The sequence below is a fragment of the Typopeltis vanoorti genome, chromosome 2 (assembly GCF_054136105.1).
Source record: "Typopeltis vanoorti isolate ZY-2024b chromosome 2, IOZ_Tvanoo_1.0, whole genome shotgun sequence".
Classification (NCBI taxonomy): domain Eukaryota; kingdom Metazoa; phylum Arthropoda; class Arachnida; order Uropygi; family Thelyphonidae; genus Typopeltis; species Typopeltis vanoorti.
Window position 1 is genome coordinate 134,295,188 of NC_143550.1, and position 22,454 is coordinate 134,317,641.

The 22,454-nt window shown below is 37.0% G+C and overlaps 1 protein-coding gene and 1 non-coding gene across 2 annotated transcripts in view; both read left to right on the forward strand.

Annotated features, from left to right (window-relative positions):
- LRP1 (LDL receptor protein 1) overlaps positions 1 to 22,454 on the forward strand; it is a 1,646,373-nt gene that overhangs the window by 891,380 nt on the left and 732,539 nt on the right. Inside the window, exon 56 of the mRNA XM_090402369.1 lies at positions 6,466 to 6,588. Coding sequence (XP_090258495.1) covers positions 6,466 to 6,588 — 123 coding nt within the window. The remainder of the gene's footprint in view (positions 1 to 6,465; positions 6,589 to 22,454) is intronic.
- On the forward strand, positions 5,847 to 5,918 carry TRNAQ-UUG (transfer RNA glutamine (anticodon UUG)). The gene has a single exon. It is a non-coding gene; the product is annotated as a tRNA-Gln (tRNA).

The following is a 22,454-nucleotide window of genomic DNA, read 5'->3' on the forward strand; positions in this document are numbered from 1 at the left end:
TATCTACAATTTTCCTCCAAATCAGTCTGTTACTTGTCAAGACTTCAACATTGACAAGTAACAGACATTGTCAGATCTTATATTTCTATCTTCTAAGGAACTTTTTACTGTATCAATCCACCTATATCTCTGTCTTCCTCTGGGTCATTTTACTGCCAACCTGGCAGAGAACACTTGTTTTGCTAATTTTTCCTCGCCCATTCTGTTTAAGTGACCATACCACCTGGAATTAGCTCTACTGACATATTCCTGGATGCTAACAATGTCAAGTTCTTTCCTAATATCCTCATTCTTGATGCCATCTGTTCACGCCACTAATCTTTCTCAGGACTCTTATATCTGCTGTCTCTAGTCTTTGGTCAAGTGTTTTACTTCTGACCCAGCTCTCAGATCCAGAAGTTAAAGCTGTTTTGAACACTGCCTTGTATGTAGCTAATTTTCCTTCCAATTGACTTCCTACCATGCCAGCTTTGTTGATTCTGTTGTCTATTCCCATATTTAATTTACCATCTTCACTAAAAATTGTGCCTAAGTAACTGAAATGTTTTTCAGTTATGTATGTAGCTAATTTTCCTTCCAATTGACTTCCTACCATGCCAGCTTTGTTGATTCTGTTGTCTATTCCCATATTTAATTTACCATCTTCACTAAAAATTGTGCCTAAGTAACTGAAATGTTTTACTTGTTCCATAGGTTCTTCATTCACAATGCAGTTAACATTTTCATTCTCTTTGTCTTGTTGTTGTCGACCTTCATACCATATCTATTACAACAGTTATTCATTTCAGTCAGGGAATCTTGCAGAATTGTAGCGGATTTATTTAGAAGTATAACATCATCAGCATAAAGCAAAGAGGCTCACACTAACATCTCCAATTTTGATATGAAGTTTAATACCACTTTCCTTCATAATGTGATCCATATAGATAATAAATAACAGAGGGGATAATGTACATCCTTGTCTGACACCAGATTTGGCATCAAACCATCTCCTTGTACTTCCTTCAATTCTAACTGCTGACTCACAACTCAAATAAAGACTAAATATTGCTTGATATAATGTCCCAGTGACATCATATAACTGTAGTGTTTTGAATAACTCTCTCTCTCTCTCTCTCGGCACCTTGTCATATGCCTTTTCCAGATCTAAAACTTAAATACAGAGCTTTGTTATATTCCCGTGATTTCTCGACTATTTGTTGTAAAGTGAAGATCTGATCCTGACAGCCTCTATTTGGCCTGAATCCAGCTTGTTCTTCCCCAAGCTTTTCTTCCACAACTTTTCTCAACTGTTTCTCAAGTATACTTGCATAAATATTACCAGGACACTCAGTTGGGTAATATCTCTGTAATATTCACATTCAGTTTTATTTCCCTTTTTATGTATGGGTACTATGAGAACTCTACTCCAATCATCGGGAATTTATCCCTCTGTTTGTGGTACTTCTGTATGTTCTATAGTTCCTGCAAATTGTGTAGGTAGTGTCATTGCAATTAGGAGACAGGAAATTGTGGGAACCATACGGTGCAGTGATGACAGAACATAAAGAAATATTACAGGAAATAATAGGAATTGCATCAAACAGAAGAAATTAAGTGGTTGGAAATCTGACTTTGATGACAAAACCCAAAGGATGGCATGAACCATACATAAAGAAGGCAAAATGACAGCAGAAGAATTCCAAATTATAAAAATCAAAATAAAAAAATTAACATTTAAAATTTAAAATGTTACACTATGTTAAATTTAGGTCTCTTTCTTAGGCTGTACTATTAAAATAAAAAATTTAGACCAAAGATTTAAATTGTGAATCAGAAATTTACAGATTCTTACCTTATGGATAATGGGTAAACCTGAGTGGCGGTATAAATTGAGTAGCAAAAGATTTAAGAACATTGTTAGATATTGTGAAGAGGAAAAGTGTCAATGGGAGGATAGTGTGTGTGTGCTGCCTCGTTTTGACAATTACGAGTTAAGTAGATGAGCGATGATAATGAATGATATGATTGCAAGATTGTGCCAAAAAAAAGTGGTCTGGAATTTGTTGATGTCTGGAGTGTGTTTGAAGGAAAAAGACAGTTGTATGCTAGAGATGGGCTGCATCTGAACATGGAAGAACATAAGCGATTGAAGAAGTTACTGTTTTCTGAACAAGTTGAAGTAATTGGGCAGGGAAACTAATATTGAAAAGGTTGAGTGTTAGAGAGAGAAACTTTAACAGTGATTGTATATTTATTGATCCTTATTTGCAGAATAAATTGCAGAAGAGAGGGGATAAAAATTGGCATGGGACTACTGAAATTAGTGACTTGTATATCAGTTCTAAAGCCGGTACAAGAACTAGAGGGAATCTGCAATTTTTATATACCAATGCAAGAAGCATTCGAAATAAGAGAGAAGAATTTTTGGCATTAGTCAGTGCAATCTCACCAAAAGTTGTAGGCATTAGTGAGGCTGTCAGCAGAAGATGTGGTCACTGGAATTGAATGTGATGGGTACAGTATTTTCAGGGAGGATAGAGAAGATAGAACAGGGGGAGGAGTACTGTTGACGATAGCTGATGTGTTGCTGCCAAAGACTGTAGTATATCGAGATGATAGACATGTGAATGAGAGTTCATTTGAGGCGGTCTGGTGTGAAATAGTGACCAAATATACTGTTGAATGCTGCTATAGACCAGAATCTTGAATTCATGCATCAGTAAATTAGTGCAATGAGTGCAGATTTAGTGATTATTATGGGGGATTTTAATTATGGTGATATCAATTGGAAGAAGAAAATATCATGTAGCAAAAAGGAAATGGAGTTCATACATCTTCTACGAGATAATTACTTGAAACAGCACATAACTGAAAGGACACGTGGTGTGAGAGTGTTGAACCTGGTTATTAGTTCAGAGGATATATGCATAAGTAAGGTGTCCTCGTTACCTCCAATTGGTGAAAACGATCATGTGGTATTGACTTGGGAGGTTGCAAAATCTGTGGATTTTTCTGTTAAGAAGGGGGTATATATGGAACTACAGGTTAGGCAATTATTACAAGCTTCAGAGTGAGCTTGCAGCCATCCCATGGCAGAACATATTGCAGGGGAAAGATGTTAGCAGTGCGTGGGATAAAATCAGCGGGTATCTGAGGAAAGCAATATCAGATTGTGTCTCCATGGTCAGGAAGACAAACAAGGCAGGCGTTAGATGGATGAGCAATAGTATCAAGCTTGATCTGGAAAAAAAGAAAATGTTATGGAGAATCTACAAGGAGAAATGCGATCAGTACACCCATGAGCAGTACAAGGCTGAAGCTAGGAAGGTTACCAGCATTGTAAGAAAAGCTAAATCAGATTATGAGAAGATCTTAGCCAATGAGATCAAGGATAATCCCAAAGAGTTCTTCCACTATGTGGCAAGTAAAAGGAAGAATGGCTTCGGATGGATAACTTTAGTGAGTGCTGATGTATTGAGGTGACAAAATCAGATGTAATAGTCGAGTTACTGAATGATCACTTTTCAAAAGTCTATCACCCAAGTGAGGATATCTCTGTACCGGTTGTAATAACTAATGTGAGAATTGAAGCTAAGAAATCAGAGGTATTTAATATATTGCGAAATTTAAATGCAAACACTGCTGTAGGTTTAGATGGAATATCAGCTCAGGTGTTGCGTGAATGTGCAAACGAATTGTCAACCCCCCCCCCCTTACTTGGATATTTAACTTAAGTTTAAACTTTCATATGGTCCCTAGGGAGTGGAAGTAAGGCAAAGTGGTTCCTTTCCATAAGGGTGGCTCTAAAACTGCGGTAGTTAATTACAGACCAATCACCATCTCAGTAGTAGTGGCAAAAGTATTGGAAAAGTTGGTTAAAGACAAAATTCAAGAATGGGTGGATCAGAATATGATACTCTATAGAGGCCAACATGGTTTTGTTAAAGGTAGATCCTGCCTTAGCAATCTATTAACTTTTCATAATAGAATGACATCTAAGTTAGACAATGGAACTGGCTACACAGTGGCACTTCTGGATTTTGCTAAGGCTCTTGACATGATACCCCATGGAACACTGTTACGCAAATTGGAGCAGATGGGGATGGATACTAAATTGGTGATATGGATAGGATAATGGGTCAGGGAGAGATACCAGAAGGTGGTGTATGAAGGAGCCGAGTCCAGGATGAGTCAGGTGACCAGTGGTGTGTCTCTGTGCTTGAGCCATTGTTGTTTAATTTGTATATAAATGATATAGAAAATGGCTTAAAGGGAGATATTCAGTTGTTTGCCAATGATGCAAAGTTGGGTAGCACAATAAAAAAATCAATCTGATGTTGAAAGTTTGCAGGATGATTTAAATAAGCTGGTAGAATGGGGAAAATGTAATGGATGTCAGTTCAATGTAGAAAAGTGTAAAGTCATGCATTTTGGGATTAAAAGATTACCAGCTGTGTATTACGTTGATGGAACAGTACTCCAAGAGATTGATGAGACTAGGGACTTATTGGTGTTGGTAGATAGGGAGATGAAGTTCAGGGAACACATTGTTGAGGTGTCCACGATTGCACATAGGATTACTTGGTTGTTGAGGAACACACTGACATCCAGAGATAAAGAGGTTATTATTCCCCTTTATAAAGCATTGATACTTCCACATTTGTATTACTGTGCTCAGGTCTAGTCACCTGGATTCCTTGGAGATGAGGAGGCTGTGGAGAGGGTTCAGAGAAGAGTGACTAAGTTGGTGAGTGATGTAAAAAATGCTCCCTACATTGATAGATTGAGAGCTTGCAGATTGCAGAGGTTGGTTGATAGGTGGAGAAGAGGGGGATATGATAGAAACATTTAAATTACTGAAAGGTTTTTATAGGATTGATGCATGGGAAATGTTCCAGCTGTGTGATAGTGATGGAAGAACAAGAGGTCATCCCTGGAAATTAAAGAAGAGTGTGGTTAACAAGGGTGTGAGAACAAGGTTTTTTACCTGGAGGGTGGCGAATGAGTGGAATTCATTGCATGACCTAGTTGTGAGCTCTTCGTCTGTAAATGAATTCAAGAAGAGATATGACAGAAATTGTTTTGCTAGTTTGGGTCTCCTGCTATGAGTCTACTGACACCATGAAGATACCTGTTATAATAATAATAATAAAGAACAATAAAGAATACTTCCCATACAAAATAATGTTTGTTTTTTTTTATTATTTTTATTATTATTATTTTTTATACTGTTCTAAGAGAGCACTATCAGTTTATGCAATTTTACATCATTGGAGCTCTGTCCAGGTAGAAAACCAGCATTCTCAGTTGTATCGGTCAATTTTTCTCCTCCCCTCTGGGTGACTATTGTAGAGTAATGTTCATCACTTATGTGACCTCTTCCTCTTTGCAATGAGACATAAAGTTATAATGTTGACTGACTGTAATACACATTTTCATGTTATTTTTGATTTTAATGGTATAGGCTGCACATATTTAGTTATGAAGATTAAGTTTATGAAGGCAAGTGACGTTAAGCTAGCATAACATTCTAAAGTTTATTTACATGTTATATCTAGATATACTCTTCTAATCAGCTCTTTCTTATGCTTCTTGTTGTTTGCACCATGTTGTCATTTTGTGTACTTTCTGTATACTTCCTGCCTATCATTTGATTTGTTTACTGTGATTGCCTTATTTCCTACAATTTCTTTTGTTCTGCTTCTTTTGTGATATTTCCCATGACTTCCTTTTTTCTTTTCTGTAGTATCCCTTGTTTCATTTCTGGCAATTTCTTTCATTTTCTTTCTGTCATTGTGGGTGAGAGGGAATCATTAGTTTTACCTTTGTATTCACTATAGTGAATCTTGCTGTATAGCATTTGTGGTCCCATGGTATAATGGTATGCACTCTGGACTTTGAATCCAGCGACCTGAGTTCAAATCTTGGTGGGACCTGCAGAATTATTTTCTAAGGGCCTCTGTAGTGTGCAATTGGAAGAACAATGATGTGTTACACCTTTCAATTGGAAAAAGCCTAAGTTCGATTTTCGTCATGACGAGAAGAATCTTTGTTTTTTTTTTTGTTTTTTTTTCAACTGAAGGTGAGTTAGCTGATCTCATACAAAAGTAGCAGGGTTTTTCCTCCTGGAAACTCAAGTTTTTCATTCCGCATATGGAAAAAAAAAAAAAAAAAAAAAAAAAAAAAAAATATATATATATATATATATATATACATACAAGTGAGTGTCTTCAAAGCAGACACTCACCTGAGTGTCTGCTGTATTAAATTGAATATCTCTTAAACACAAAATAGGAAACCAATTTTTGTTTTTTTTTTATGTAAACTATAACAGCATAATTTTCCCCTTTTCTCTTTTTTTTTTTCAGCATTTTGTTATAACTCTTAACCATAATTTAGATGTAATCCATAAATTAGTTATTTGTAATGTTCATTTGAAAAAAAATAAAAATAAAATAAGCCTTCTCTTCCTGGATTTAACAGATCAACATCAGTGTCAAGATGATCAGTTTACTTGTACAAACAAGAGATGTATACCAAAAACGTGGCTGTGCAATGGTGTTAATGACTGTGGAGATAATACAGATGAAGATAACACAGTATGTGGTAAGTAATTGATTAATTAAAGCTAAGTAAGAAAGTTTATTAACAATCATTAAATATTGTCCATATCAGTTATTTTAGTTATTTTACTCTAATATATACTGCTCAAAACAATTAGGAGATATTTGGTTTCTTGTAAATTATAAAGTTATAAAAATAATTTACAAACACAATTTGTAATAAATATCTATTATTTAAACAATATCTCATCAATTACACTCTATCCATAAGTAAGAAATATTTATTGATGTATAAAGTATCCAGTAGTTAAAAATTATTTGTGGAAATTTATAATTATCCGACAGAAACTAAAATATCCCTTAATTGTTTTGAGTAGCATATTTTCAATTCAAAATATATTTACATAGTTAATTTTTTATAGATTTAAACATTTTCCTCTCTCACTCTCTGGGAATGAACTTATTCATACCTAAGTTACAAAAAATTGGAATGTTTACCAAATTCTCATCATTCTCCAAGTACCTGGACTTTTTTTTAATCATCCCTCTCCAGAGATTAGTTCTTCTTTTGACAACTCTTTGATCATAACCTTGTCTATGTTTCTTTTCTACATATCATCCTACTCCTAGAAAATCTCCACCTTGCATTCTGTTTGCACAACTATGCTCCCAATTAAGATGAACTTATGGATTTCTATATCTCTTTTCCATAGTCTAATTATTGCTTCTTCTTCATACCTGATCCAAGCACCTGCTCCAGTCTGAAAACTGAAATTATTCATGGTGGGATGGGTGGCTTTATTCCACCCCCACTAACAATCTTGACCCTTTATCCAAGCCTTGGTTTTCATCAAATGTACTAAAGCAGTTCATACTAAAAATGAAGTATGCATTTAATGGCTCAAGCAATTCCAGCTTCTTACCTCAGCTTACATTACAGCCAAAATAACTGCAAAAAATCATCAATCATTCTTAAATAGGCTCTCCAAGAGCCAAATGCAACAAATTTGCCTTATGCTCAAATGAAGTTTTTTGATGAAAAACTCTGCTCTACTGTATTTCTACTCTCTTTTATCATGATGAAAGAATAGTAATATCTCCTGAAGATAAGAAAAGATCTCTTGACATCAGGCTTTTCTTTTTATTCTGTAAACTACTATGCATCCTCTGATCTCTTACCAGAAGGACATGAGAAAAATACTCAGTTCCCTAGTCTAGATAGTATCCCTGTGATTTCTCCTGATATTTTTGAGATATTTAACTGATTTAATTGAATATCTGTCCAACAACATGGAAGCAAACTTTTATCCAACTGTTTCCTAAAAAGGGAGATAAAATCCAGTCATCAGTTCCATTGCCCTTACCACAATGGTCTAAAAAGTGCTGAAGGTCATCAACAATCAATTAATTAGTGGTCACTAATATGGATTCTGCTATTCTCATTCTACATTATTTCCTCGCTGACTCTATGCACCTTTCGACACAGTTCACAAAAGGAAGATGGCAAATGGATTGCCATCTTCCTTTCTGGTTATTCATTATATGTTACATGGATGGCTCCCTCTCATATCATTTGCTACTGCTATTTGAGTATCTTTATGCTCTGTACTTTAACTTACACCCTTCCTCCTGTACATCAGTGATCTTCTCTCACCAATGCCCAGTTCTATTCATAGCATACCTGATAACAGTGCACTCATTTCCTCTTCTTCAGTTACAAACCTTATAGCATATAATGTATTTCAAGACCATCTGTGGCCATTGTCTCAAGTAGAAATCTTTTTTTTTTTTTTTTTTTCAATTAAGAAATGGGGTGCAATTATTTTAGTGTTATTAATGCAGCTACAACACAGTTTTGTCTTGTTTCCTGGAAGAAAGACTGTGCCTCACCTCTTTATTTTTGATAATCTGTTTGCTAATCAAGAATTAGTTTTCTACATTTCGCATCTAGTCTATATTGGCATAAACACAATGTCCATATCCTCTTCTGCCTCCAAAAAAAGTTGATATTCTTTTTCATTATAAACAATACATGGTGTTAGAATCACTGTTTTCCCATATTTAACCACATACAAAGTAGTCATAAAGGCACTATAATGTAATTTGACTCGTTTCATGAAAAAACTTTGCTTCACTTCATCAGGAAATGGCATGAGACTATTATTACTTTGCTTATAGTTTTCTAATTTATTTGTGTTATTTCCTGATGAAGTGAAAAGTTTTTTCATGAAATTAGTCAAATTAAAACAGTTTCTTTTTGACTTCTTTAGATGTGGTTTACTACCAGAAAATAGTGATTCTAATATGTTCTTTCTCCACAGAAGCCAACAGAATGAAATAAATGGTGTCCTTTGCTCAGTTCCTATCATTGTAAATTTTAATTCTGTCCATTCTTGAATAATATTCTCATATTTGGGGTAGCACATCAAAAACCTTCCACAGAATGATTATATCCAAAAAAAGAGAGCTCTTTACTTAATAATTATCATCCTAAGACCCCATGGAGTCACAGGCTCATCTAGAGAGTCATTTTGCAATACACACAGCTCACCATACACATTCATATTCTCTGAAGACACCATGCCTTCATGCAATGTATTCAAATCATTCACAACTCTCCATGCAAAAAACCTGCTTCTCACTCCCTTACTCACATCATCCTTAAACAGCTTCCATGGATGACCTCTTGTTCTCCCACATCTCCCACCATTTTGTGAAAAACCTCTCCAACATTGATCTTGTAACAATCTCATATCAACTTATATGTCTCTATCAAATCACCACTCTTCCTACTATCCACCTGACTGCAAATTGCAATGCCTCAAACTTGCTTCATATTCAACATTCCAGAGATCAAAAACTATTTTGGTCAATCACCTCTGAACCCTCTCCAGCATCTCTTCATCCTGTCCTCATCCTCACCTCCAGCTTCTTCATCATCATTTGAAATGACCAAATGACAGATTTGGTCATTTCAAAAATGACCAAATCTGTGCACAGAAGTCCAGATGTGGCATAATCAGAGCCTTATACATTAGAACCAGAATCTCCTTATTAATACAATGTCAGTGTTCTCTGTATTGTTACCAAAATTCATTGTGTTCTCGCAATTTTGGCAAAGTCCTTTAAATTTTAGATCCTTACCACCATCACCCCAAGATTTCTTATTTGCTCCAACTCCAACAATATATCCTCACCAACAATAAATTGTGCATTCCGTCTTTGTTTTCCAATTTTTGCGAAATGTAAAATTTTAAAACCTTATATTTCGCAACATTGAACTGGTATACCCACTCCCATACCCATTCACCCAAGTCTTTTTGTAAAGCTGCAAGATCTACTCTAATGCTCATAGTTAGTCCCATCATGTGCAAACAACTGTATATTCCCATTCAGATCTTCTCAAATATCATTAACATACAGGTTAAACAGAAATGCCCTTAAAACAGACCCCTGAGGCACTACTAGTGACTTTCCTCTTTGCTCCCCCTCTACACAACTTGCTGACACCTATCAGCCAGCCAGTCTAAAATCCAGTGCACATGTCTAATATCCAACCCCATCTGCTCTAGTTTGATTATAAACTTATCATATGGTAATCTATCAAAATCCTCTGCAAAATCTAAGATATCCATCTTAGACATTGTATCTATCTTCCACGTCAACTGCTGTTGTCACCTTATTGTCATAAGTAAGTAAATTACTAAAGCATGACCTCCTTCTAGCAGATCCATGCCATCCATCAAAGACAATACCATTGTTGTGAACCCAGTTCTGGATCCTGACACAGATTGACCTATTTGGAAGACTCTTATTAAACAGATATTTCAATTCAGATGTCAACTACTTGGCACATTCCTTTAAAATTTGCACTGCTATATCATGAAGTACCACAGCCTTATAAATATAAAATTTCCTTAATTCCCTATGTACCTCTTCCTCGCTCATAGTCAATCTCTCCTGCTCATCATCTACTCCTCTCAAACTCTGCATTATGTCACATTCACAAGGATGAAAGAACTTTACAAACTGCTCAGTAAATATCTCAACTATATCATGTGCAGCAGTTGTCCTTATACCGTTTTTTCCAATCAATACCATTCTACAATAATCTTTTTACTGGCTATAAAACGAAAGAACTCCCTAGGATTTTTTTTTTTGCTTCATTAGATAACTGCTGCTCATACTGAACTTTTGCTACCTTTACCAAGAAAGTCTCCTCCTTGTCTGTTCTTTACATTCCTCATGGAATTGATCATTACCATTTCTCTTATATTGTCTGAATAATGCCTTTTTTTCTCTGTATTGCATGATTAATCTCTTCATTCATCCATTTCACACATACCTTATGAGTTAACCTCCTGATATTTGAAATACTTTTAAACATTGCTTCAACTATCTAGTAGTAAGTATCTTGCAGCTGTAGCATTGTAAATTAAAGATGCCAAGAAATTATATTTTTCTCTACGTCCTTTATCGAAGTGTAAGCAAACAAAGTTTGCTCATGAAGCAACTTCACTACTGGGCTGCTCGTATACAGAGGGCTAATGACTTCACATCAATTGCCATGGTATCCCATAATGCAGTACACATATCCTTATGGAATGCTATGCATTATGAGAAGGGCCACTACCCCATGCTGGTTTTATCCTTTATTGAGGTCTCATCAGTGGGTGCAAGACCCAAAAGTGATACCAAGCAAGATGCAAGAGCTGACTATAAGGGTGAAGCAAAATGCTTTTATAATCCCTGCTATCTGATAAGGTTGCTATGTGAGGAAACGTTTATGAGCTAAGTGCTCTGGCTGAGTGGGTGCGATTTAAAGATCTTCATTTGAAAGTAGGATGGCCTTGGGTCTCCTATATTTTGAGAAGTCTGTTTCATCATAATTTGCTGCATGTTGCACTAATTCATTTGGATGTGAAGAGGATGCTGAGAAGAACTTTACTGCTGAAGACTGCAGGAAAGAGTAGAGTTGGACATTTCTGATATACCATGGTGCGTTTAAGATCATGTGGAGACATTTGTTTTGCACTCTCTGTAGTTTGAGGATATTTGTACTTGAGGTGTGGCTCCAGGCTGGGGACGCATAAGTAATAATGGGTCGAATCATCAACTGATAAAGGAGCAGTTTTATTTTGGTATCCAGCTTGCTATTCCTATTGATAAGAGGGTAAAGCTGTGCAATGACTCTTGATGCTTTTGTACATGCATCAAGCAGTACACCCAGATATTTGGCTTCTGCTTTCCAGGGAATCTTGGTATTAAATAGAAAGATGTCATCTTTGGGAGATATTGAGTTTTTAGTGAAGAGCATGGCGATACTCTTCTGAGGGTTTACTTGCCATCTCTCTTCCGAGAACCAGTGCTCTAATCTCTGCAGGTTGTGATAGAGGTGTGGCTCTAGGCTGGGGACGCATAAGTAATAATGGGTCGAATCATCAACTGATAAAGGAGCAGTTTTATTTTGGTATTCAGCTTGCTATTCCTATTGATAAGAGGGTAAAGCTGTGCAATGACTCTTGATGCTTTTGTACATGCATCAAGCAGGTTAAAGTAATGCAGAAGTCATATTTCAATATACAAGTAATCAAAAGGTGTCACAACTTATTACTAAAATACTCTGGATTAGAAATAGATGTTACAAGTTTTTTCAGTTGGCTATACTATCAATTAAACATACCAAGAAATTATATTCTTGGTTTTATCCTTTATCACTCCTTGGTTTCATCTTTTATCCCAGTGTGTTTTACATCTATCTCTAATGCAGATTTTGGTAATAAAGTGTAAAACCTTTTCACTACTTGTTTATGGTAATATGACCTCTGAGTCTGGCTCCCACTGATAAGACTCAATAAAGGTCTGGGTATTGGCCTTTCCCATAATGCATAGTGTTATACATGTCTGTAAGGATATGTGTGGCATTACGGGATGCTAATGCAATTCATGTGACGTCATTAGCCTCTATATACAAGAAACCCAGTTGTGAAGTCACTTCACTTGCTGACTTTATTTGCATACATTTGGATTAAGGATGAAACCAAGAATATAATTTCTTGGCTTCTTTAATTTATAGTTTAACCGAGTGAAAAAAAACTGTCAACAGTTGTAACAATGATCTCCTTTCCACCCATCTTCTCATTCCATGCTACAGCTGCAAGCTGTCTCCTGAGCTTCTCATAATCAACAGCCTTGTAGTTCCACATATACTCCTTTCTCAGGAAAGACCTCACATGTTTGGCGACCACCCAGGTAATCACTTCAGAGTCACTCACCAACTGGAAGGAGATTTGACACCTCATTTATAATAACATCCTCTGATGAGTTAGAGTATGTTATTATATCCAAGTCCAAGACTTAAACCTCATGTGTCCTCTGTTACACATTGTGTGAGGTAGTTGTTCCTCAAAAAGTCGAGAATCTCTTTTGCTTTCCTTCCGGCTATTATCTCATCATTCCAGTCTATATTGTCATAATTAAAATCACCCATAATGATCACCCCTTTTCTTATCTGCTTCGCTAATTTCATTATATATTTTATGATCACTACTGTCCACATTACCAGGTCTATAACAACATCTAAGTATTCACCTTTATCTCAAACCATACTTCCTCAAAAACTACTGCCACTGTTTCCCTCTTTCATCTCTGCCTTGTATGGACATAACTGTTTTTCTATCATCAGTAGGACTTCCTCTCCATTTCTATCCTTTCTATCTTCACGAAATACATCATATCTTCCATTCCATTTCTGTTTGCGTCAAGATGTCATCTTCATTCAATCATGTCTCACTTTTTCCAACAATTTTTGGGTGGACGAACTGAATTAATGCAACCATTTCTCTTGTTTCTGATACTTCTAGCATTCATATACAAACACAACATCTCCTTGATTCAACAGTTCCTTGATCTTTAACAAGTTACACTGATACCACTTGTTAGATGTGATTTTTCCATACTTTACTTGAACCATTTCTTTTCCTCCTTAACTCCTCCCAGAAATTTCTTCAAATCTAGTTGTTTTCCCTACCTCCCAAGTCATCTCCTTCCCTTTTGTCTATGCATGCTCTTAGAGCCTTAACCTTTCTCACATTGTTTCCTCTGTGTACCCACTTCTTCATTCATAAGCACTACTTCAGTCTCTCGTTTCTTACTCTCCCACTCTTTCACATCACTTCTTACTTCCTCAGTAATGAGTATAGTGATTCATTCTCTACACTCATTACTCTTCCTTCCAACAGCAGCTGCAGTCTCTCCAAATGACTGACACCAAAACCATTCGAATGCAGTCCATCACTCATATACAGTTCAATTCATCTTTCAAACTCAATCCTCACATTAACAAACTTCACTCCTTTCTTTTCACACATTTCTGCTAACTTGTCATTCATAATAATTGAAAAGACTGGAACATATGTATGTATTCATTGTTTTTTAAATTTATTATGTTTTTATTTTCTTCCCACCCATGAAAGGTTATTAGTAAACCTATAGTACATTTGTACCCTGAGTGGTCTATTGATTTTTTTCCATTTTTTCAATTTTATATATATTTTTAAAAATTTTTTTATTTTTGTGTAGTATGCTGCTCCAGAGAGCAAACATGGAACTTTTTTCAAGCTGCTTCAGATCTCCAATAAGTGGGGCAGCGATCTCACACCAGACGATGAAATTCATCTCCCACCTAAAGACAATCACAAATATTCATGCCCACAGCAGGATTTGACTCACAACCTGTTGGTTGGAAAGTGAGTACACTAACCACTTGGCCAAACAACCTGTAATATTGATTTTGCTGAAATGTTGAAAGCATATCTCCTACCACGACTGCAATAGTGTGCTGATTTTAATGAACTCTACTTTCAGCAAAATTGTGCTTTCCCCTCATTTTGCTATTGAAGTGAACTTTTCTAATAGCTAGATACATCATTGAGGAAATGTAGAATATCCTATGAGATCTCCTATCTTATCAGCGATGGATTTCTTCTTTTGGAAACTGTGAAAGACATACTGTATAGTGGAAAGTGATGCACTGAACAATACATCAGAGTTTACTAATGCAAACTTACCCTTTTACAGTCATGTCTGCATGTCTGTTAGAGGCAGACTATAGAAGTGTGTAAATGCTGATGATCAATTTTAAGATTTTTAATTCCATATAAAATGTAACTATATTTCAATTTTTTATTTTATCCCATTTTGCATTAATAAATACATCTAACCATCAAGTGACTTTTGCCTCAGTATATATATATATATATATATATATATATATGAATGTTTTAAATTCACTGGCAACTATGGATGATAAGAAGGCAACAGAGAAAAAAGGATGAGCTGGAGTTCATCATCATCAAATTTCTAGTAGGTATGCTCAAGTATCATACAGTATACTCTGGTAGTGCAACATGATTATGTCAAATTTAGTTTCTTCCTAGTTCATCTATTATCAAGGTTTAAATATTGTCCATCTTACATTTTAGTTTTCCAACGCACTACAAACTGCCTTCTTTTCCTGACATCCTTTATCAATTACCTGTTTCACCAACATTTCCTTTCTTTTTCTGTTTAAGTGATCATGTTGGAGGCTTAATGGATATTTTTACAACACTTAAAAAGAATTAAAATAGACTTTAATGCTTCCTATATTTCGTCCTAGTCACTAGGACATCTACGGGGATTACAAAAAAATTAATGTAACATATGCACAAATAACAAACAATACTAAGCCCAACCACGTGGGTGACACTAAAGTCCTATCTAGGTAGAGCGCCCTCTAAGGGCAGTAGTAGGTGGCCTGGAATGTAAGGTGGGAACTCTGGTGATGAGTGTTTCCCAAATCTTCGGAAGCTTAATGCACCCATATTTATTGAGATTTGGTTGGTTTTTGAGAGCTGCTGCTGCTTCTAAGAAAAGTCTCTCTTTCTTGAATTTGCTGTGGTGGAGCATGGTGGTTTTCTTCCATGATACTCTGTGGGTGGTGTCCAAAACATGGTCAGCCAAGCCTGAATGGCCATAGTTGTGTTTGAAGATGTAAGACTTGTGTTCCTCTAGACGGATGGATGCTGATCTGCCTGTCTGTCCAAAGTACGCCAGCTTACAGGAACAGGGTACTTTGTAAACTCCAGGCAGAGAGAGAGGAGGGAGCTGATCTTTCGTAGAACGGATAAGGGTAGCCAGTTTGCGGTGGGGCTTGTATGCTGTGTGTAGATTGTATTGTTTTAGTATCTTGGCTATTTTTTCAGATGTGCCACGGATGTAGGGTATGGTGATGGCATTTTTAAAATCTTGTTGACGAGAAGGAAGGGGAATGGGGGAGGAGTTGATTATTTTTTTGATACTGTGATCACTGTAACCATTGGAGAGGAAAGTGCTGTGTATGTGGTTAAGCTCATTAGTGAGGGCGGTTCCACTGGAACAAAGATTGTGGGCTCTCTTGGTAAGAGTTTTAATAATGCCATATTGTTGAGAGGGGTGGTGGTGGGAGAGTTTGTGAATGTATCTGCCTGTGTGTGTGGGTTTTCTGTATACGGTGAAGGTAAGTGTATCATTAGGCAGGCGTGTGACTAAGGTGTCTAGGAAGGGTAAACAATTGTTCTTTTCCTTTTCCATAGTGAACTGGATTCTTGGATGTAGACTATTGAGATGACTGAGGAAGGAGTCTAACGTGTCTGGGCCATGAGGCCAAATAGAGAACACATCATCTACATATCTTAGCCAGATAGAAGGTTTGAGTAGGGCTGAGTCTATGGCTCGTTTTTCGAAATCTTCCATATAGAAATTGGCAAGGGGGGGGGTGAGAGGGGGAACCCATGGCAGTTCCTTCTATCTGCTTGTAGATTTTGTTGTTCCAAGAGAAATATCCAGAGTTAATGGCAAAGGAAAAGAGATCTAAGATGTCAGAGGGAAAAACCTTTTCTAAGAGAGATAAGGTGTCAATTAAGGGAATATTGGTAAACAAAGAGGAGATATCAAAGCTTACCAATATGTCTGTCTTCTTCAAGGTTAAATTTTCTGTGAGGGCTTTAAAGTGGGTCGAGTTTTTTATATAGGAAGGGGACCTTCCGGTGAGGGGGATCAGAGAGTTGGCCAGCTGTTTAGATAGTTTATAGCAAGGTGCATTGGTAGCATCTACTGTAGGCCTGAGTGGGGAGTTGGGTTTGTGGATTTTTGGTAAACCGTATATTCGCGGGGGACGGGAGCGGAAAGGTTTAAGTTTTTTCGTGACATCTGGGGGCCAGGAAGATACTTTTTTGAGTAAAATTTTAAGTTTCTTAACTTGTGTTTTTGTGGGGTCGTGTTCTAGCGGGATGTAGGTAGCGTGATCGCGGAGGATAATGTTCATTTTACGCTTATATTCGCTGGTATTAAGAACTACTGTGGCATTACCCTTATCCGCTCTGGTGATGACGATACTTTTTTCTTTACGTAGTTTTAGGAGAGCCGTGCGTTGGGCATATGATAAATTACTTTTTGGCGGAGAAGAATGTGCGAGGATGTTGGCTACGTCAAGCCTGATGTTGTTAGCTATCTCCGACGGTAAGCTACCGATTCCACGTTCGATGTTCACCATTACGTCAAGCACCGGCACTTCCTTCGGAGCGACGGCAAAATTATGGCCGAGGCAAAGGGCGCTGACGGCATCGTCGTTGAGCCTTTTGGAAGAGAGGTTTATTACTGTCTGGAGAGGTTGAATTTGTGGTTGTGGTTTGTTTTTCACAAGGTTGCTAAATTTCTTGATATGTTTATTTTTTATTTTTTGGAATTCTCTCTGTGCGGAAGTTTCTGAAATGCCAGAAAGAATCGACCAAAGTTCAGGGTTAAGAACGGTGGAGAGCTCTGAATGTAAGGAGCCAATGGCGGCGTTATTTGTGCATATGTTACATTAATTTTTTTGTAATCCCGTAGATGTCCTAGTGACTAGGACGAAATATAAGAAGCATTAAGGTCTATTTTAATTCTTTTTAAGTGTTGTAAAAATATCCATTAAGCCTCCAACATGATGTCCTCACAGCACTTAAGCCTCTACACACGTATTCTAATCATCCATGGAGAAGAACTAGCACGCAAATCCAAGCAATACGGTAAGTCAAAACTACGACTATCTAGGCAACTAAACAGGCTGGCCTTTTTAAAACGATGTCGGGACACAAGAGTGATACCAAACTGCGTTAAAATGAAGATCAATTTCCATTCTAAAAAAACACTTCGTATATATAACCGTGCCAGCCAGGCATTACTCCGCGAGCAAATCGCCTCTACACGTGCTACCCTCGCAGTGATGAACGCCGCCATTGGCTCCTTACATTCAGAGCTCTCCACCGTTCTTAACCCTGAACTTTGGTCGATTCTTTCTGGCATTTCAGAAACTTCCGCACAGAGAGAATTCCAAAAAATAAAAAATAAACATATCAAGAAATTTAGCAACCTTGTGAAAAACAAACCACAACCACAAATTCAACCTCTCCAGACAGTAATAAACCTCTCTTCCAAAAGGCTCAACGACGATGCCGTCAGCGCCATTTTGCCTCGGCCATAATTTTGCCGTCGCTCCGAAGGAAGTGCCGGTGCTTGACGTAATGGTGAACATCGAACGTGGAATCGGTCGCTTACCGTCGGAGATAGCTAACAACATCAGGCTTGACGTAGCCAACATCCTCGCACATTCTTCTCCGCCAAAAAGTAATTTATCATATGCCCAACGCACGGCTCTCCTAAAACTACGTAAAGAAAAAAGTATCGTCATCACCAGAGCGGATAAGGGTAATGCCACAGTAGTTCTTAATACCAGCGAATATAAGCGTAAAATGAACATTATCCTCCGCGATCACGCTACCTACATCCCGCTAGAACACGACCCCACAAAAACACAAGTTAAGAAACTTAAAATTTTACTCAAAAAAGTATCTTCCTGGCCCCCAGATGTCACGAAAAAACTTAAACCTTTCCGCTCCCGTCCCCCGCGAATATACGGTTTACCAAAAATCCACAAACCCAACTCCCCACTCAGGCCTATAGTAGATGCTACCAATGCACCTTGCTATAGACTATCTAAACAGCTGGCCAACTCTCTGATCCCCTTCACCGGAAGGTCCCCTTCCTATATAAAAAACTCGACCCACTTTAAAGCCCTCACAGAAAATTTAACCTTGAAGAAGACAGACATATTGGTAAGCTTTGATATCTCCTCTTTGTTTACCAATATTCCCTTAATTGACACCTTATCTCTCTTAGAAAAGGTTTTTCCCTCTGACATCTTAGATCTCTTTTCCTTTGCCATTAACTCTGGATATTTCTCTTGGAACAACAAAATCTACAAGCAGATAGAAGGAACTGCCATGGGTTCCCCCTCTCACCCCCCCTTGCCAATTTCTATATGGAAGATTTCGAAAAACGAGCCATAGACTCAGCCCCACTCAAACCTTCTATCTGGCTAAGATATGTAGATGATGTGTTCTCTATTTGGCCTCATGGCCCAGACACGTTAGACTCCTTCCTCAGTCATCTCAATAGTCTACATCCAAGAATCCAGTTCACTATGGAAAAGGAAAAGAACAATTGTTTACCCTTCCTAGACACCTTAGTCACACGCCTGCCTAATGATACACTTACCTTCACCGTATACAGAAAACCCACACACACAGGCAGATACATTCACAAACTCTCCCACCACCACCCCTCTCAACAATATGGCATTATTAAAACTCTTACCAAGAGAGCCCACAATCTTTGTTCCAGTGGAACCGCCCTCACTAATGAGCTTAACCACATACACAGCACTTTCCTCTCCAATGGTTACAGTGATCACAGTATCAAAAAAATAATCAACTCCTCCCCCATTCCCCTTCCTTCTCGTCAACAAGATTTTAAAAATGCCATCACCATACCCTACATCCGTGGCACATCTGAAAAAATAGCCAAGATACTAAAACAATACAATCTACACACAGCATACAAGCCCCACCGCAAACTGGCTACCCTTATCCGTTCTACGAAAGATCAGCTCCCTCCTCTCTCTCTGCCTGGAGTTTACAAAGTACCCTGTTCCTGTAAGCTGGCGTACTTTGGACAGACAGGCAGATCAGCATCCATCCGTCTAGAGGAACACAAGTCTTACATCTTCAAACACAACTATGGCCATTCAGGCTTGGCTGACCATGTTTTGGACACCACCCACAGAGTATCATGGAAGAAAACCACCATGCTCCACCACAGCAAATTCAAGAAAGAGAGACTTTTCTTAGAAGCAGCAGCAGCTCTCAAAAACCAACCAAATCTCAATAAATATGGGTGCATTAAGCTTCCGAAGATTTGGGAAACACTCATCACCAGAGTTCCCACCTTACATTCCAGGCCACCTACTACTGCCCTTAGAGGGCGCTCTACCTAGATAGGACTTTAGTGTCACCCACGTGGTTGGGCTTAGTATTGTTTGTTATTTGTGCATATGTTACATTAATTTTTTTGTAATCCCCGTAGATGTCCTAGTGACTAGGACGAAATATAGGAAGCATTAAAGTCTATTTTAATTCTTTTTAAGTGTTGTAAAAATATCCATTAAGCCTCCAACATGATGTCCTCACAGCACTTAAGCCTCTACACACGTATTCTGTTTAAGTGAACCATGCCATCTTGATCATCTTAGCTGATACATTCTTGAATATGAACACTGTCAGGTCCCTTTCTCATAACTCCATTTTTAATATGATTATCATACCATTAATACCATTTGTCTGCTCCTCTGATTTTCTCAGAACATTTGTATGCATGGGAGTTTAATCTTTGATCAGCTGTTTTATTTCTAATCCAACTTTCAGATCCATGATTTTGGTGTTTTGACTAATTTTTTTTATTATTCCATGCACGTTTATTCAGTTTGCTCTCCACCATGCTAGCTTTGATTATTCTGTTTTTTGTGCAATATTCTAGAGAAAATGGAGGTTAACTCTAATCTTTTATAGTTTCTGGATGAAACAACTTTTTTTTTTTTTTTTTTTGCCAGAACACAATCAGGCTTCTGAAAATATCTTTCTTCTATTGATCATCTGTTATGCCATCTTAAAGTGCCAGCATCTAATATCAGTTTTCTTTGATCTGGAAAAAAAGTGCATGACACTATTTAGAATACTGAAAGACCTACATAATTTTTGTCTTAGAGAGAGAGAGAATCTCCCTCTTTTTATAAAGAACTTCTTATCTAACCAAATTTTTCAAGTCTGTGTGGGAACTGCTCTCTCCTAACTGTATAACCAAGAGGAAGGAGTCCCATTAGTTTAATTTTTAAGTTCTGATTTTTGCAGCCAAGTTTAACTTGATACCAGAACAAATTCCTCAACAGTAAGTTATGCCCTATGTGTGGATGATTTCAGCATCTTCATGAATTAGCTACACATAAACACAGGGTAAAGGTAATAATTTATTATAAGGCCATATATTTTAGTCTAAAAATTACAGACCATCTTAGTGGCAAAGAAAGTTAATACAAGGTATAATGCAAGTTGATGGATTTATTTGAAATATTTCCAGTAATGTGATGTTCTAACTGAGGAAAAGAAAAAGATTAATCATAAAAAATTAATGATGCGTTATTCTAATCAGACTTGAATCAGAATGACTGCCTAATGAAAGGCAGCCATTCTGATTCAAGTTCAGGATGAATATGTTCAAGGATGTAAATACTTTACATTCTTGTATCATATTCACTATGGAAAATGAAAAAGACAATCAATTATCTTTCCTAGACATTCTTCTCATTTACCAATGTCATTTAACCACATTGGTTTATCAAAAGCCCACTTTCACTGGACACTGTATTCTTCAACAGTCTGCACACCATCCTTCTCAAAAGACAGGAATCATAAAGTATTTAATTCAACAAGCTAAGACTAATTATTCAACTCCTTGTTAGTTACAGGAAGAACGCTCAAATATCAAACAATATATGAAATTAAATGGCTTCTCAGAAAGGACTGCTCAACATCTGTTTGACTCCTACAAACCTAACCTTAATAACAAGGAAACAGTACATCGAGTTCCAATTCCATACATTTCTGCCATTTCAGAACTGATTTCCAGGATCCTGAAGAAATATGATTTATTAGCTGCTTTTATACTTATCAATAAACTCTCATCTTATTTCCCCTCTTCAAAAGAAAAACACTCTCCTATGTCTCTCCTGGGTGTATACCAAGTTCCTTGTGACTGCATTCTATACTACTTCGGACAACCTGGGTGCTCAATAGAAAAGACATTACAAGAACATATCAAATATCACAGGAAATCTGATAAATCTGGATTGGCTCAACATGGAATAGACACGGACCACAACATTCTTTGGTCTGAAACATACCTACTATATCGCTGTCAATACAAATTTGAAAGTTTATTTAAGAATTGTGCTGAAGCCTTGCTCCACTGCTCAAACTTAAATTGGAATGACTGCCTTTCATCATCAAAAATATGAAAAAGTCTGATTATATTAATGCATTGTCATTATTATTTTTTATCTATTTATTTATTTATTTTATACTGTTATGATTAACCTTTTCCTCAGTTAGAACATAACGTTACTGGAAATATAACATCACACAGCTCATTCTATTTCAAATAAATCCATTGTTTGCATTATACCTTGCATTACGCCACTGAAGATGGTCTGTAATTTTCAGACTGAAATATATGGCCCTATGATAAATTATTATCTTTACCTTGTGTTTATGTGTAAATAATTCATAAAGCACTATGGCACAAGTTTCTCTAAAAGAAAGAATTCAGCATCTTCTGTCATTAGCCATCTCACAATGGTTGCTTGCAAATGGGTTCAGATTTTCACAGCAGAAGACAGTTTGTGTGTATACTGGTTTTCACCGTGAACTCCAACTAGAAAAAAACGTTAATCCCAGTTGCATC